Genomic DNA, 17,242 nt, shown 5'->3' on the forward strand with positions numbered 1-17,242 from the left:
GGTTTAAATGTTCATGTTAAACCAAGGTTTAAATGTTCAGGTTAAACCAAGGTTTAAATGTTCACGTTAAGCAGGACCAGGTCTCCTCTGTTCTCCCCAGCCAAGGTTTAAATGTTCACATTAAACCAAGGTTTAAATGTTCACATTAAGTCAAGGTTTAAGTGTCCACATTAAGCAGGACCGGATCTCCTCTGTCATCCCACAGCCAAGGTTTAAGTGTCTGCATTAAGCCAAGGTTTAAATGTTCATGTTAAACCAAGATTTAAATGTTCAGGTTAAGCCAAGGTTTAAGTGTCCACATTAAGCCAAGGTTTAAGTGTCCACATTAAGCCAAGGTTTAAGTGTCCACATTCAGCTAATTAGGCAGCCCCGAGGGAAGCTCCTGGCTGGCTCTGGGAGGGAGGTGAACTCCAGCCCCCAAGGGTGACTCTGCCCTGGGCTAAGAGCCACCCCAAGGCCTGCACGGCACTTGAATCCTGCTTAAGCCCTGATTTCCAGGATTTATGCCCAGTGCAGGGGTAATTAGTGCTCAGCTCGGTGTGCCAAAGCCCGGGGGAGTGTTAAAAACAGCAAAACCGGCAGGGATGGGACCCAAATCCCACTTTTCCTGCGCTGGGGTTGGAGCCGATGCGGGCCCAGAGCACGCGGGATGGGATCAGGTGTCCGCGAGGTTTGAGTTAAATCCCGGTCACTCATCAGGGTTGGGTTTCCACGGGGATAACCCAAATACACAGGTCGGGAAAAGCGAGCAGGGACACCTGGGGCTGCTTCCACCCGGAAATTCCCGTTTTCAGCCCAGGGTGTTTGGGGACACTGGGATAGAGGGAACACGGCTTTTCCCGAGGTTCCTGCTGGGTTTTTGGGGTGCGTTTCCGCGGGACGGCCGGGATCAGATCCCTTTTTCTCTGGGTGCTGAGGGAGAGCCTGAGCAGCAACCACCTGCTCCCGACTCATTTCAGCTTAATAAAACCACGGAGCCGGCCTGGTTTCAACTGTCAGGGCTCTGGTTCATCCCGGGTTTGAGGGTCACATCCAAGTCCTATCAGTTCCACGCTGATTTTGAGGGGATAATTCCCTCCCGTCTCCTTTTTCCCTGGCATGGGCTTCCAGGGGCTCATGACCCGTGCCCATGGCACGGGGCTGAGTATTCCTAGCTGGAAAATGAGATTGGAAAGGTCGGGCGGCGGATTAGGGCAGGCTTCAAAGCAGAAATTGGAGGATAATGTGTTAGCAGCTCCCAAGGCTGAAATTGCTGCCCTAAATACGAGGCAGAGCAATTCCTAAAGAGGGCAGATCCCTCGTTAGGATTCGCTGGATGACTCCGGGACTGGATGTTCCCATGCCAGGCATGAGAAACGACGGATTCCAGCGCTCCCGAAAGCCCCCAGCCTTCCCCAAAGGGACAAAAGCTGGGATTTGTCCTCGTCTCTTGTTCCTGCTGGGGCTGAGGCTGCTCCAGAGCCCGGATGGGAGTTGGGGACAGCGTCTCCGAGGCGGCCTGGGGGTGTCCTGCCCTTCCCCCGTGGGGATATCTCCAAGGGATCGCCCAATCCGTCTGTTTTCCATGCTGGGCTCTCCCAAAACTCCCCATCCCAGACTTGCCCTGGCCTTTTTCCTCTGCCCAGGAGCCCGCAGGGATGTCCCTGCCACAGGGCATGTCCTGTTCTCTTCTGAGGAAGTAAACTGACCCTTTCCTCCTTCCCTTTCCTGCTTCCCTTCCCTCTCCCACCTGGAAGCTGCTGGATTTTCCCAGGCAGGGAGGAGGAAGGGAAGAAGCAGCTCATCCCTGGGAGGAATCCCAGCGCTTGGCAGGATCATTCCCGGGGCGGCAGCTCCTCCTTTCCCCTCTGGATCAGAGGTTTCCTGGAGGGTGAGGCTGGCTGGGGGATGAGGGAATGGAGGCGGCTGGCAGGAGGGAATCTCCCTGCGGAGCATTCTGCTCTCCTTTTCCAGCCAATTCCACGCCTGGGGCCGAGGCCAAGGAGGGTTTTGGAAACGTGGGCTGGGCAGGAGCCCTGGGAGCTGCTCGGCGGGGAATTCAGGGAAGCTTCTCTCACCAGCAGCTCCTTGACGGGGAGCTGCTCCATCCCTCTCTCCCGAGGCGAGTCCAGCACCACCGGGAAGCTCTTGTGGGGAGCGTGGGTGTAGCCGAGCTCGATCTCATCCTGAGGAAGGGAGGAAATCCCGCTTGGGGCACGGGCAGGGAAGGGTTCTCCCGCTTTTTGGAGCCCCCCTACCTGCATCCAGCGGTCCCCGCGGTTGATGTAGCCGAAGCAAAGCTTCAGCTTGCAGCCAGCCTTGGCCACCAGGCTCTGGATCTCCTTAGTGAACAGGTAGTTGTCCTTCATGCTGAGGGAAAAGACAGGAAGGGTGGGAAGGAGGGAGATTCCCTGTTCCCAGCACCGGGGAGGGCGGGGAGGCTCCAGCTGTACCTGCAGACAAAGAGGTTCAGCGGGGGCAGCGTGTTGGGGGTCATGATCCACGGCGCCACCCGGAACACCACGGTGTCCCTGAAGATCGGCGAGTGGGGGATGCCCTGAGGGAGCCAAGCAGGGATCAGGGACGTTCCCCCCCCCAGAACACCCTCCCCTGAGGCCATTTTTGGGATCAGTTAGCGGGATCGCTCTCCCTTCCAGCACCATCCCAACCTCCTGGGTGCAGCCTCCCATCTGCCCCATTCCCGGGAGGTCCCAGGAGTTCCCAGGAGCTCACAGGAGTTCCCAAGAATTCCCAGAAGTTCCCAGGAGGTCCCAGGAGCTTCCAGGAGTTCCCAGGAGTTCCCAGGAGTTCCCAGGAATTCCCAGAAGTTCCCAGGAGGTCCCAGGAGTTCCCAGGAATTCCCAGGAGTTTCCAGGAGTTCCCAGGAGTTTCCAGGAATTCCCAGGAGCTCCCAGGAATTCCCAGGAGTTCCCAGGAGCTTCCAGGAGTTCCTAGGAGCTTCCAGGAGTCCCCAGGAGCTTCCAGGAGGTCCCAAGAATTCCCAGAAGTTCCCAGGAGGTCCCAGGAAGTCCCAGGAGTTTCCAGGAGTTCCCAGGACTTCCCGGGAGTTCCCAGGACTTCCCAGAAGTTCCCAGGAGGTCCCAGGAGTTCCCAGGAGCTTCCAGGAGTTCCCAGGAGCTTCCAGGAGTTCCCAGGAATTCCCAGAAGTTCCCAGGAATTCCCAGGAGTTCCCAGGAGTTCCCAGGAGTTCCCAGGAGTTTCCAGGAATTCCCAGAAGTTCCCAGGAATTCCCAGGACTTCCGGGGAGTTCCCAGAAATTCCCAGGTGTTCCCAGGAATTCCCAGGAGTTCCCAGGAGGTCCCAGGAGTTCCCGACCTCGGCCAGCGGCTCCAGGAGGCTGAGATGGATGGACACCAGCCCAGAGAAGGTCTCGTCGGGGAAGCGCAGCCCCTCCACGAAGAAGTGGAGCTCGGCGGCCCCGCCGGGGTAGGGCACGGCGTGGAACAGCTTCCTGCGGCCCAGCACCTGCACGTAGCGCTGCCCGAAGAAGGGATCTGCCGGGGAAAGGAAACGTGGAAATCCCGGGGTTTATCGGGATTCACTCCTGCTTCCTTGGGCAAGGAGCTCCCGCCGTGCCCGAGGAAACAGGGCTGGGATAACCCAGATATGCACGGGAAAGGTGAGCAGGGACACCCGGGGGTGCGGAATTCCCGTTTTAAACCCCAGGTGTTTGGGGACGCTGGGATAGAGGGAGCACGGCTTTTCCTGAAGGCTCCCCGTGCGTTTTTGGGGTGCGTTTCTGCGGGATCCCTGAGGGGATCCAGCTGGGAGAGGCACCTCGAAGCAGGAGTTGAGGGGTTTGGAATTTTGTTGTGGACAAGAGGGATGAGGGAAAAGGTCTCAGCCTTTCCTCGGGTGGAGCTCCTTTCCTTACAAACACGCCGAGCTGTTTGCCGCCGCTCCTTTGCCGCGTGGACTTGGATAAAGGGCTTTGTGTCCCCCTCCCTCTGCCTGTTCATCTCCAGAGCTTCCCAGGTGATGGAAAAGAGGGAAAAAACGGGGGGGAAATGCTTACTCTGCACATGGAAGACCCCAACTTTGTCGGCGTTGTTGACGGAAATGGAGAGGACGATTTCGTACCCCCGGGGCAGGCGCTGGGGCCCCTCTGTCCTCAGCACCATCTGAGCCAAGTCCAGCAAATCTGGGGGCAAACGGAGCAAATCCAGCCGTGTTTTCCACATTTTCCTCCTGGGGTTTGGATCTCCTCCCCAAAAACCCGCTCTTCCCTCGCCACCTGGCAAACCCAGAGCTCGTGCCCGGCGGGCCGTGACCCAAACGCCCTTTTCCCTTCTCCCTGCCCATCCGTGACCTCGGGACGCCGCCGGGCCCGGCTCCGCGTGCCTTGGGTTTTCCAGGAACGGGTGGGCGGATTTCTGGCCGCCGGCCTCGTGCCTCGCCCCGCGCTCCTCTCACCTGCGTGAAGCATCCCCGGCCCGCGCCGCGCCAGCCCTGGAAGCTCAGCCTGCCCCCGCGCCCTGCCCGGCTCCAACGAGTTGGCGCGGCATTAATCCCGCAGAAATTCCCACGTGGGAAGCTTGCAGCCGGTGGGGAGCAGCTGGCTCCTGGGAAAGGTCACGGAGAGGGGACGGTGGGGATTTGGGGGCAGGGGTTTTGGGGCGCCGTTACCTTCCCTGTTGAACACCTGCTCGCTGTCGCAGTCGGAGGGTGGGATGAAGGGGAACTCCTTGTCACAGCTGACCAGCAGGATGGCCCCGTGTCCCTCCGGTCCCCAGGCCCAGCTGGCCTAAAGCACCGCCGGGGCTCAGCGAGCGCGGGATCCCCCCATCCCGCGGGTTTTCCGTGGGGTGGGGGGAGCTGGAGTACCTTGTTGGGGCTGTTCTTTTCCACCACTCCATCCCGATCCGCGTCCACGTCCAGGGAGATCCCTGCGGGGACAGAGCCGCCTCATCCCCGGGCGAGGGGATGGGGTGCCACCCCCCCGAGCCAGCAAACCTGCCTTTGCTGTCCCCAGCCCTGCTCCGGGCACGAGGGGACAGGGACGGGCTCCCGGCGCTCCGGACTCACCGACGCCGGTGAGGAACACCCCGGCTTGGTTGATGGGCTTCCCTCCCTCTGCGTAAAAGCTGACGGTGACCTGCAAACCCCAAATCCCGCATTGGGGCGGGACGTTCTCCCTCCGCGGACGCCCCGCTCCTGGGATCCCCCTCCTCCTCACCTTGTTGTCGTTGACCTCGGAGCTGGCCCGGCTCATGCTGAACCTCAGCACCGTCCCCTCGTCCAGCGGCCACCGCGTGCCGGCGCCGGGCGCGGCCTCGGGCTCGGCGCGGCCGCGGAACAGCACGTCCACGCTGACCCCTTCTGTGTGCTTCACCCCAAAGGCCACGGCCCCGGCGGGGGCCGCCCTGCCAGAAACACCCGGAATTCTCAGGGATCTGCAGGGCCAGCGCAGAATTCCCGCTGGGATTCATTCCGCTGCCCAGAACGCCGCCAAGACCGGGCACGCCGGCGTCTCCACGCTCACCGCCGGCACCTTCCTGCCCTGCTCCTGCCTGGCAGCTGGAATTACCCCGGGTTCAGGGCTGGTTTAGCCCCGTGAGTGTTTGCAGCCACGGCTGTGGGTAAGGATCTGTAATAATCCCAAACAACCCGGCTTGGCACTTCCAGAAATCCCTGTTTTTTCAGCACGGTGGTTAACGGCTCCTCCAAACACCGTGGCCATCCCTCTGAGAGGCTTTTCCACGGGAAACTCTCATTTCTGGGGGATTTCACCCGGCCCCAAAGCTGTCGGTGCTGCCCCGCTCCCCGTCCGATGTGCCCTTGCTCTTCCCCTCTCTCCTTTTCCCGAATTTCCCTGCCTTTCCAGGTTATTATTTTTGGGCTCTTTGCCCCGACACCCGAGACCTCGCGTTGATCGGGTTTCTCGGATGCCGCTGGTCCCGCCAGCCCCGCACCCTTGGCAAGGCGGGAGGAAATCCAAGCTCTCCTCTGCTCCCGCCTGGGTGTTCCTCAAATCCTCAAATCGCTTGTAATTACACATGGAAAAACTGGTTTGGTTTCCTGGTTCCCTGGATCTGGGGATCCCACTGGGAAGGGATTTGGCCTGGAGAGGTGCCAAGGGAGCTGGAACTGCGCTGCTTGGCTTGAATGTCGAGGTTGGGGTTTGTAACAGCAGCACCGACCAGAATCGAGCCTGGAATGAGCTTTTCCACCTCCTTTTTCCCTGGGGGGTGGGAATAACTATCCCCAGGTTCAGCCATGGGTTTGTTTTAGGGAAGCGAGGTTGGCGCCGTGGGGATTTCCCACTTTCCCAAGGTTTTGGCCGTGAGATTTTCTGTTTTTTCCTTATTTTGCAGTCCCTGCCCGGGCTCCTGCCCTCCAGCAGGATGGGGTAAATCCAGGGATGTTCAAAGCTTTCCAGGGATTTGTGCAGCTCTGCAGAGCCCGGGAAAGGTTTTGCCCGCAAATTGCATCAAAACGGTTGTGGGGTTTGGGAAAGCAGAGGGAAAAACCAGGAGCAGGGATTCCCAGAGGGATAAACAGGAGGGAAAGGTGAGGAGAAAGGTGAAGGTGGAGGAGGAAAGGAAGTTTTGGGGGCACCGTGGGCACGGGTGTGGATGTGTCTGCCCAGCAGCTGTGGGGTTTGGGAAAGCAGAGGGAAAAAGGAGGAGCAGGAATTCCCAGCAGGAAAAACGGAGGAGCAGGGATTCCCAAAGGGATAAACGGGGGGAAAGCGAGGGGGAAGGAGGAGGAGGAGGAAGAGGGAGGGAGGTTTTGGGGTCCCCCTCACCCGAAGACGTCGGCGCGGATGTGGCTGCCCAGCACGCACAGGGCCTCGATGCGGTTCCCGTGCTGCAGCCGCAGCGTGCGGGGCTCCCCCGGCATCTCCCCGGCCATGGGCACCGGGACCTGCTGCTCCTGCCCCCGGCCTCCTCCTCCTCCTCCGCCCGGAGCTCGCGGGGCTGCGGTGGCAACCGGAGAGAGAGGGGGCGGCTGGGCTGGACCTCTGACACCTCGGGAAATGATCTGGGGGGAGGGACCGACGGACAGGGACGGACAGGGATGGACAGGGACGGAGAGGGATGGAGAGGGATGGACGGACAGGGAGGGACAGGGTGGGATGGACAGGGTGGGACAGGGATGGACAAGGAAGGACAGGGATGGACAAGGAGGGACAAGGAAGGACGGACAGGGTGAGAGGAACAGGGTGGGATGGACGGGGAGGGAGGGACAGAGTGGAATGGACAGGGACAGACAGAGATGGACAGGGATGGACAGGGAGGGACAGGAAGGGACAAGGAGGGACAGGGTGGGAGGGACAGGGAGGGATGGACAGGGAGGGACAAGGAGGCACAAGGATGGACAGGGTGAGATGGACAGGGATGGACAGGGAGGGACGGACAGGGAGGGACAGGGAGGGACAAGGAAGGACAGGGATGGACAGGGAGGGACAGGGAGGGATGGACAGGGAGGGACAGGGAGGGATGGACAGCGAGGGAGGGAGGGCAGCTGGCCCCAGGCCTGGCCAGCTCCCAGCCTTGGACAAGCAGCTCCCCCAGCTGTCCCCAGCTCCCGCTCCCTCCTCACCTCCCTGACCCCAACCCGGGATCCCCGACGCGGATTTGCGGCGTTTTGGGACCTGTCCACATCCCTGGGGTGCATTCCACCCTCTCCTTCTGCTCTCTAGGGAAAATCCCTGCCTGCTCCCGCTTTCCCAGCCCGGAGGCAAGAACAGAACTCTCCTTTTTTTCCCCCCCCTGCTTATTTTCAAAGGGAACCTCGAAAGCGGCGGCTGGTTTTGTCACCCCGGAGCGCGTCGGGAGCCGTTCCCGCCCACGCTGGGTTTGCATCGTTTATGAACAGCCGCCTAAATATTCATTTTCCAGCCCAAAGTGCTGCCCCAGATCCTGGAAGCCACAAGCAATTAGCGAACAGCAGCAGAGCTCGGGTGGATGTTCCTTATTTCCATTCCTCTCGGGCTTCCCTTTTCCATCCTCTTCCCTCCGTGGGGATGGATGTTCCTGGGATTTATGGGGATCGTCTCCCTGCTGCCGTTCCCCCCGTGGAAAAACGGGGAATGGGGTGGGGTTTGAAGCCCTTCCAGCCCAAATAATTCCGGGATTGTTCTGAGGAATAGCCTGGATGGATATCCTGGAAGTTCAGGAAAATAGGGAATCTGAGTTAACAGGGATGAATTAGATATACCTAAAGAAAACCTGGAAATACCCAAAGAAAACCTGGAAATAACTAAAGAAACCTGGAAATACCTAATGAAGATCTGGAAATACCTAAAGAAACCTAGAAATATCTAAAGAAACCTAGAAATACATAAAGAAAACTAAGAAATACCTGAAGAAAACTGATAAATACCTAAAGAAACCTAGAAATACCCAAAGAAAACCTGGAAATACCTAAAGAAAACCTGGAAATACCTAAAGAAAATGTGGAAATACCTAAAGATACCTAGAAATACCTAATGAAAATCTGGAAATACCCGAAGAAACCTGGAAATACCCAAAGAAAACCTAGAAATACCCAAAGAAACCTGGAAATATCCAAAGAAAACCTGGAAATACCTAAAGAAACCTGGAAATACCTAAAGAAAACCTGGAAATACCCAAAGAAAACCTGGAAATACCCGAAGAAACCTGGAAATATCCAAAGAAAATCTGGAAATACCCAAAGAAAACCTGGAAATACATAAAGAAAACCTGGAAATACCCAAAGAAAAGCAAAAGAAAAGCAAAATAAAGCTACAGAAGGCTAAAAAAAGCCTTCAGGAAGCGCAGGCCCTGCCGAGCCCAGCGGGATTTGATAACTGGTTTGATGTCTCGCCCTGGTGCCGGTAATTAGACTGACACGGCTCGTAAAGGTTCCCGCCTGCAATTCTGCATGCGGGGTAATTAACGAGCTGTAATTAATGAGCTGTAATTATCGGCTTAGGGAGATTATCAAACTTTCCTTGGCAGAGTGGTGCTGCAGGATGGGCGAGGAGCGACGCCCCGGAGGGATCCGGCTGCTCCTGGGGGTCCTGGGGGCGTCTGGGGGGGCTTGGAATGGGCTGGGAAAAGGGGATGGGGTTGGGAAAAGGGGATGGGATTGGGAAAATGGGATGGGATTGGGAAAAGGGGATGGGATTGGAGAAAGGGGATGGGACTGGGGAAAGGGGATGGGACTGGGGAAAGGGGATGGGATTGGGAAAAGGGTGTGGGGTTGGGAAAAGGGGATGGGATTGGGAAAAGGGGCTGGGATTGGGAAAAGGGAGTGGGGTTGGGAAAATGGGATGTGATTGGAGAAAGGGGCTGGGATTGGGAAAAGGGAGTGGGGTTGGGGAAAGGGGCTGGGATTGGGAAAAGGGGATGGGATTAGGAAAAGGGGTTGGGATTGGGAAAAGGGAGTGGGGTTGGGGAAAGGGAGTGGGGTTGGGAAAAGGGAGTGGGATTGGGAAAAGGGGATGGGATTGGGAAAAGGGGCTGGGATTGGGAAAAGGGACGGGGATTGGAGAAAAGATACTGGGTTTGGAGAAAAGCTGGAAATGGGGAAGGAAAGAGGCTGGAAATGGGGAAGGAAAGAGGCTGGAATTGAGGAAAAGAGTCTGGCATTGGGAAAGGAGCTGGCATTTGGGGCAGGGGCTGGAACTGGGAGGAAACCAAAAGCTTTTCCCCGCAGAGCGGGCTGCTCAGCTCCCTGGGCGTGATGGACAGGCGGGATCCCGTCCGTCATGCGCCACGCTCCCAGGACAAGCTGTAATTAGGGAGAAGCGCTCGGCTGCGGCTGGGCCAGGTGACTCCAAAGCCTCCTGTCCCCGAGCTGGTGGCAGGTGGAGGAGGAAGAGGAGGGAGCGCCGGTACCTCCCAAAACCTCCTGGCGTTTGGGGCTGGGGCCGAGCTGCCAAACCCACCCAACCCTGCAAGGTTTGGGCCCCTCGGAGCCCAGGGAAGGCGATCCCGCTGGATTTCCATCCCAGCTCCCCTCCCCGCGGGTTCCAGAGCGCCCCAGTCCCGCTCCCCCGGCCTCAGGTGTGTTCCTGTCCAGCCTCGGCCCAAACCAGCCCAGCAGGCTCGGGGCACGGCCCCTGCCCAGTGCAAACCAGTGCAAACCAGTGCAAACCAGTGCAAACCAGTTTTTTTTGGGACGGGGCTGCGGGGCCGCTCCAGCATCCCGGCTCCCAGCCCAGGGATCCATCAGGGCTCCCCAGGAACAGCACCTGGAGAGCCAGCACCATTCCCAGCGGGAGTTTGGGATAAACAGGCTTTAATCCACAATCCCGGGTCCTGGGAGAGCCTGGGAATGCCACCAGCATTCCCCACGGGAGCATCCCGGCTGCTCCCCGGGTTACTGAGGCTGTTCTGGGGTACGGGACACGGGGCTGGGGGTGCAGTTAGGGCGGGAGGGAGCCCTGTCCCGGATCCTTGTCCCAGAGCCCTGTCCTGGATCCCTGTCCCAGATCCCCTGTCCTGGATCCCCTGTCCCAGAACCTTGTCCCAGAGCCCTGTCCTGGATCCCTGTCCCAGATCCCTGTCCCAGATCCGTGTCCTGGATCCTTGTCCCAGATCCCCTATCCCTGATCCCTGTCCTGAATCCCCTATCCCAGATCCCCTGTCCCAGATCCCCTATCCCAGATCCCCTATCCCAGATCCCCTGTCCAGATCCCCTTCTGGGCTCATCCCACAGGGAATTCCCTTCTCCCTCCCTCCCTCTCCAGCCGGCTTTCCCCGCTGGCAGGCGGGCAGATCCTCCGGGATGGAGATGGATATCCGCTGTTCCCCTTCCAGCAAAGGGATCTCTCCTGTGGGCCTCAAACCCCTCTGAAACGGGAGGCACGGAGGAGTTTGGGTTTCCTCGGGAAGCCTCCGGTTGTTGGTGTTTTCCCCTTCCCCGCCTGCCCCATAACCTGTTCTCCCTGCCTGTCCCTCCCGTCCTCGGGATGGTTGGGATGGGAAGGACCCATCTGAGCAAACATTTCCCTTTGTTCAGCTCTACTCAGGCATGGCCCTGCTGCTGCAGCCGGGGCCGTGACTCACCCGCGCCGCCCGAGCCCGCCTGGAAAATTTGGGGTGTTTTAAAGAAAATGCCCGGTTTTAATGACAGCGCTGTAATAACCCCAAACAACCAGCCTGCGCTGCCGGGGGAGCGGGGATGTTTAATGCATGAACCGCGGGGTTTGAGATGCAGCTGGGAAGGAATAAAAGAAGGGAATAAACCCCAAATCCCCGCTGAGGAGCATCCAGCAGGGCTGGCTCTCACCTCGTGCTTTCCCCCGGGGCTGCCCTATCACCTCATCTGGGGATGGAGGTGGAACCAGGGTCCCCTGGCCGAACCCCGTCATCCTGGGAAGGAGGAGTTACCTTCCCGAGCCTTTTAATCCAGTCCTGCTGGTTTCCCCGCAGAGCCGGCGCAGCTCCCTGCCCGTGCGGCCGTGCCTGGCTCACCATGGCCCCGCGTCACGTCGTGCCCATGTCCACCAGCCAGGCCGCCCGCGGCGTCTGCGTGCTGGGCACCGAGGTCGTCCTGGACACGCGCCGGTAAGGCCCGGCACCGGGGCACGCCGGCGTGTTCCACCGAGCTGCCGGGCTTTGGGATGGGATTCCTCAGGATTGGGACATCCCAGAGTGTTCCGTGGAGCTGCTGGGCTTCGGGATGGGTTTCCTCAGGATTGGGACATCCCAACATGTTCCATGGACCTGCTGGGCTTTGGGGTGGGATTACTCAGGACTGGGACATCCCAGAGTGTTCCATGGACCTGCTGGGCTTCGGGATGGGATTAATCAGGATTGGGTTCCATGGAGCTCCTGCACTTTGGGATGGGTTTCCTCAGGATTGGGACATCCCAGAGTGTTCCGTGGAGCTGCTGGGCTTTGGGATGGGCTTCCTCAGGATTGGGTTCCATGGAGCTCCTGCGCTTTGGGGTGGAATTCCTCAGGATTGGGACATTCCAGAGCGTTCCATGGAGCTTCTGGGCTTTGGGATGGGTTTACCTGGCATTGAGGGATCCTGGAATGTTCCACGGAGCTGCTGGGCTTTGGGATGGGATTCCTCAGGATTGGGACATCCCAGAGTGTTCCATGGAGCTGCTGGGCTTTGGGATGGATTTGCCTGGCATTGAGGGATCCTGGAATGTTCCACTGAGCTGCTGGGCTTTGGGATGGGATTCCTCAGGATTGGAACATCCCAGAGTGTTCCATGGAGCTTCTGCGCTTTGGGATGGGATTCCTCAGGACTGGAACATCCCAACATGTTCCATGGAGCTGCTGGGCTTTGGGATGGGTTTCCTCAGGACTGGGTTCCATGGAGCTGCCGGGCTTTGGGGTGGGATTCCTCAGGATTGGGACATCCCAACATGTTCCATGGACCTGCTGGGCTTTGGGGTGGGATTACTCAGGACTGGGACATCCCAACATGTTCCACGAACCTGCCGGGCTTTGGGATGGGTTTCCCTGGCACTGAGGGATCCTGGTGTTTTCCACAGAGCCACCAGGATTTGGGATGGGTTTGGAGGACAAACGGGCGGTGAGGGACTCGGAGCTCGTCAGGAGTTCACCCAAGGGTTTGGGGGGACTGGTTCTGCTTTAGGGGATGATGTCCCGTGGGGACCTCACCCCAAAATCCTGGTTTTGGGGACGATCTCCCACCGGGAGCTCATTTTTAGGGACAATACCCCACAGGGAGCTCACCCAAAGGCCGGACCTTGGCTGGAGGTGACGCAGCGGGGCCAGGCCAGGATGGTTTGGAGACAAAGCCCGAGCACACCCTGGCTGAGGCCGGGTCTATTTCTGGCTCTAAAAACATTGGGCAAGAACAATTCACGACGAGCAACTCGGAGCTAAAACGGGAGGAGGAACAAAATGCGTGGCTCAGGCAGAAAAAATCCAGCGGCAGCCGTGCACGGGCAGCGTCGGGAAAAGGGATTTTTCCAGAATTAAATATGGGGTGGCTTTATTGGGCAGATAGGCGGCTGTCCCTGCCCTGCTGCCACCGTGTCATTATTTAATAAATCACATTTATAATGACAGAGAATGCAGGCCCGGCCGGTCGGCATCGCATCCGGGCAATTATTGGGATGGAGAGCTGGAGCCGGGCCAGGATGCGCTGCCGTCCCCTCAGAGAGCCTTGGCTGCCCTAAAACAGCCTCGTTTCCCCCTCGTTTGGACGGGAGTGCAGAAAAACCCGTTTTCTGCCATTTTTTGTCCTGCTTTGGGACTCGAAGCCCTCTCAGACCTGTTTAAACGTGGAGCCAGAGCCCCCAAATGGGGTAATTGGGCTTCTTGGTAAGAAATTTGAGCCGTGGTCCCAAACAGATGGAGGCTCTTCCTGCTGAAAATCTGGATCATTTTATTCCCAGGGAGCGCTGGCTGGAGGGAATTTAGTGATGGATGCAACAATTTTGGGCTGTTTGGGGCAGAACAGGGAGCTCGCTGGGAACTGGGCCACAAACCCATGGCAAAGGGCCCAAATCTGCGGGATCCCAGCATCCCGTGGCTCCGTGGGGTGATCCGCATGGGGATGGGATCCAGCAAATCCTGGGAATCCAGGGCTCTGTGGGGTGTTCTGGTTGGGGATGGGATCCAGCAAATCCCGGGAATCCAGGGCTCCGTGGGGTGTTCTGGATGGGATCCAGCAAATCCTGGGAATCCAGGGCTCCACGGGGTGTTCTGGATGGGATCCAGCAAATCCCGGGAATCCAGGGCTCCACGGGGTATTCCAGAGGGAGATGGGATCCAGCAAATCCCGGGAATCCAGGGCTCCGTGGGGTGTTCTGGATGGGATCCAGCAAATCCCGGGGATCCAGGGCTCTGTGGGGTATTCCAGAGGGGGATGGGATCCAGCAAATCCTGGGAATTCAGGGCTCCACGGGGTGTTCCAGAGGGGGATGCCAAGCCCAGGGAATGCCTCAACCTCCTCACAAGCTGCTGCAGGCCCCGGGGACGCCACGCCAAGGGCAGCGCCGGGCAGAAATCCCTGCCGCGGCGGGGTTTTGATGTTGCGTTTTTTATGTTCTCCCTGCCGAAATTCCCACCTGGGATGCAGCCGGGGGAGCCGGGAGCAGGTGGGAGCTGCCGGGATGGAATGAGCAGGGAGCAGCACTTCAAAGGCTCCCGAGGATGTCACGGAGCCGGGCGCGGGCGCTGCGTGCCCGGATCCAGGCTCCGCTCCAGCCCGAGCATCCCTCGGGTCACGACACCGTCCCACAACACCCAACTCCGCGCGTGGTTGGCACGAAAACCATCCCGGCTCTTCCCCCGCTTGGGGTTTTGTCACGCTGAAATTCCGGGAATTTCTGGCTGCCGTGGAGGGAGGTTGGATGTGGGATAAACCACGGCCGGACGTGCCGGAGCTGCAGCGGGAGCTGGGCTTGCTCAACGCCGCCGCAGAGATCCCACGTGTGGCACTCCTGGGACCATTTCATCACCCAGGGACGGTCCCGGGGCTCTTCCTGCCCGGTTAATTCCAGGTTCAGGGATTTGGCTCCCCTGGGCTCTGACCCAAGGTTGCTCCATTGCAGGTCCACCCCCAGAGGTGCTGCGTCCTTTGACGTGCACGCCACGCCGGCGGTGACGGTGCATGTGATCCACAGCCCCACCACAAAGCCCACCACGGACTCGCGGTGGCCCCTGGATCCCGACATGGAGGTGGTGGTGACCATCGATGTCACCAGCAGGACCGTCGATGACAACCAGGTCAGGTGCTGCTCATGTGCCCAAATTGGGGAAAATAAGCGGAATTTCCTAGGAAATTTGAGGATTTCTGGGTAATGCTGACACCAGGGTGGTTTTTACAACTCGAGCAGGGTTGTGCAATCGGCACTGACGAGAAATGAAACCCAGAAGGAGAAGGCCCCACTTGGTGCCCTAACCATGACATCACGGCGGTTACAAAAGTTGGTGCTAGGCAGCAAAAAATATCCCAAGTTTGGCTTTTTCCATGCCCGATTTTGTGCTGAAGCTGGCACGGAGGGCTCTGATGAGCTGTGATTAATGGGGGACGGCTGGGATGGAGCTCCCGTGGACCGGCTGGGGGGCAGACAGGGGCTGGATCCGTGATCCTTGTGGGGCCCTTCCCGGCTCCTTCCATGATCCAGGAGGGCAGAGATCCTGCCAGGCCGGTGGGGTGTGGGGATGGAGATCCCACCAGCCCAGTGAGATGTGGGGATGGAGGTGAGATGTGGGTCACGGTGTGGGGATGGAGATCTCACCAGGCTGGTGAGATGTGGGGATGGAGATCCCACCAGGCCGGTGAGATGTGGGTCACGGTGTGGGGATGGAGATCCCACCAGGCCGGTGAGATGTGGGGATGGAGGTGAGATGTGGGTCACGGTGTGGGGATGGAGATCCCAGCAGGCCGGTGAGATGTGGGGATGGAGGTGAGATGTGGGTCACGGTGTGGGGATGGAGATCCCACCAGCACGGTGAGATGTGGGGATGGAGATCCCAGCAGCCCAGTGAGATGTGGGGATGGAGGTGAGATGTGGGTCACGGTGTGAGGATGGAGATCCCACCAGGCTGGTGAGATGTGGGGATGGAGATCCCAGCAGGCCGGTGAGATGTGGGGATGGAGGTGAGATGTGGGTCACGGTGTGGGGATGGAGATCCCAGCAGGCTGGTGAGATGTGGGGATGGAGNGGTGTGGGGATGGAGATCCCAGCAGGCTGGTGAGATGTGGGGATGGAGGTGAGATGTGGGTCACGGTGTGGGGATGTCTCTGCAGGTGAAGATCTCCTACTACGACCGCGAGGGCCGCGAGCTGGCGGTGGCCTGGCTGTACCTCACCTGTGTCGGTAGGTGCCCACCGAGGCTCTGGGAATTCCTGGCCTCTTGGGACCTGGCTGGGACCCACGAGGCCGGAGCTCCTCGGGTTTGGGTGTTCACCCATGCTGACGACCAAGAGGGAAATAATTAAAACGTGATTAATTAAACACCGCCTTATATGGTGCGGGAGAGAGCGAGGCTGGGCCGTGTCCCCACCCAGGGCGCATCCTGTGCCTGCTGAGGTGGTTCCTCTGGGAGAAGAGGATCCAGGGGAGATCTCCTCACCCGGCTCCAGCCGGCGCCTCCTCCGCGGCAGCGAGGGGAGAGGGATCGGCACCAAAGCGGTGCCTGACCTATTTCAGGAGTTTAGGGCGAGGTGAATCATTCCCTCCGGATGCCTGCTCTCCCCTGCTGGCTACAAAGGGAGTCTAGACAACCGGTCTGGGTGCAGAAGCCTCCGCTTGGATGGATTAATTACCCTAAATTTGGGATTTTCTCAAGAATTCACATGACAGCCAGACCGGTGTCCTCAAGTTGTGCTTCCCAAAATTGCCCCTGGAGAGGCTGAAGGTTTCCCGTGGAGCCAACTGGGGCCACCACTGGCCACGGGGATTTTGCCTTCCAAATGTTCCTCTCCTGGTTAGGTTTAGAGTTTCCCTCCCAGCTTTTCCTCTCTGCCCCAAGGAGAACAATCTCTGCCTCCATCCCTGTGTTTTCCACACCCCGTGCATCCCACCGGGAGGAGTTTTTGAGTTTGGGTGAGGTCACTGGTGAATTTCTGCAGCAGAGGCAAGAATTTGGGGCAAGAGGAGCTCTGTGAGGGGAAGTCCTGCTCAGATTTCCCAGGAATTATTTGGGTGCTTGCTCAACCATGGTGGAGATGCGTTTTTGTGCCTCCACCGTGTTTTGGCTTCCTGGAAAAGGAGGGATGGGAAATTGGTGAAAACCAAAAATGCCGTGCAAACATAAAATCTGCCAGGCAAACATAAAAAATGGTGTGAAAACAAAACCTGCCACAAAAACATAAAATATACTACGAAAACATAAAACCTGCCATGAAGTGGGGATGTCCCTGCTGGGGGGAACCAAAATGAGAGGAGATGGCTGGAGATCAAAGAGGGAAAGTGGTGGCAAAGCCCTGGGGTTGGATTTTCTTCTCCCGCTTTGTTGGAATTGCTGTGTCTGGAGCAGCTTTGGGGGGATGAGTGGGGTCGGTGTGGGGTCACCAAGCAGGAGCCCAAAACAGCACCGAGAGCTCGTCCCCTGCTCGTTCCTTCCCTGTTCCAGAGGTGTCCCTGGACGTGGACTGGAGCCGGAGCGGGCGAGTGAAGAGCAAGGGCAAGGACAAGGTAACGAGAGGCCTTGTGGGAGGGAGGGATCCAGGCCTCTTCCTGGAAAATCCAGGAAAACCTCCCTGTCCCCAGCAAGGACAGGGACCCAGGTGGTGGCTGCACGAGGGCGAACGGCCCGGCAGATCCTCAGCCTGCTAATTGAGGAGGAAAAGGATTTATTTTCCTATTCCACGCCAAAACCTCCTG

At 58.6% G+C, this 17,242-nt stretch overlaps 2 protein-coding genes across 2 annotated transcripts in view; one reads left to right on the plus strand and one right to left on the minus strand.

Moving 5' to 3' along the window:
- Positions 1-6,976, minus strand: part of LOC107213497 (protein-arginine deiminase type-2-like) — an 11,194-nt gene extending 4,218 nt beyond the window's left edge. Inside the window, exons 1-10 of the mRNA XM_015647991.2 lie at positions 6,749-6,976; positions 5,177-5,363; positions 5,026-5,095; positions 4,825-4,886; positions 4,627-4,744; positions 4,016-4,141; positions 3,316-3,494; positions 2,433-2,536; positions 2,238-2,349; positions 2,058-2,165 (exon numbers count right to left, since the gene is read on the minus strand). Coding sequence (XP_015503477.2) covers positions 2,058-2,165; positions 2,238-2,349; positions 2,433-2,536; positions 3,316-3,494; positions 4,016-4,141; positions 4,627-4,744; positions 4,825-4,886; positions 5,026-5,095; positions 5,177-5,363; positions 6,749-6,855 — 1,173 coding nt within the window. The 5' untranslated portion in view covers positions 6,856-6,976. The remainder of the gene's footprint in view (positions 1-2,057; positions 2,166-2,237; positions 2,350-2,432; positions 2,537-3,315; positions 3,495-4,015; positions 4,142-4,626; positions 4,745-4,824; positions 4,887-5,025; positions 5,096-5,176; positions 5,364-6,748) is intronic.
- A 4,415-nt stretch (positions 6,977-11,391) lies between these two features.
- The window catches only part of LOC107213508 (protein-arginine deiminase type-4-like), a 13,084-nt gene continuing 7,233 nt past the window's right edge, over positions 11,392-17,242 (plus strand). The window contains exons 1-4 of the mRNA XM_015648005.1: positions 11,392-11,483; positions 14,462-14,636; positions 15,664-15,733; positions 16,992-17,053. Coding sequence (XP_015503491.1) covers positions 11,392-11,483; positions 14,462-14,636; positions 15,664-15,733; positions 16,992-17,053 — 399 coding nt within the window. The remainder of the gene's footprint in view (positions 11,484-14,461; positions 14,637-15,663; positions 15,734-16,991; positions 17,054-17,242) is intronic.

The sequence above is a fragment of the Parus major genome, chromosome 21, assembly GCF_001522545.3.
Source record: "Parus major isolate Abel chromosome 21, Parus_major1.1, whole genome shotgun sequence".
NCBI classification, from domain to species: Eukaryota; Metazoa; Chordata; class Aves; order Passeriformes; family Paridae; genus Parus; species Parus major.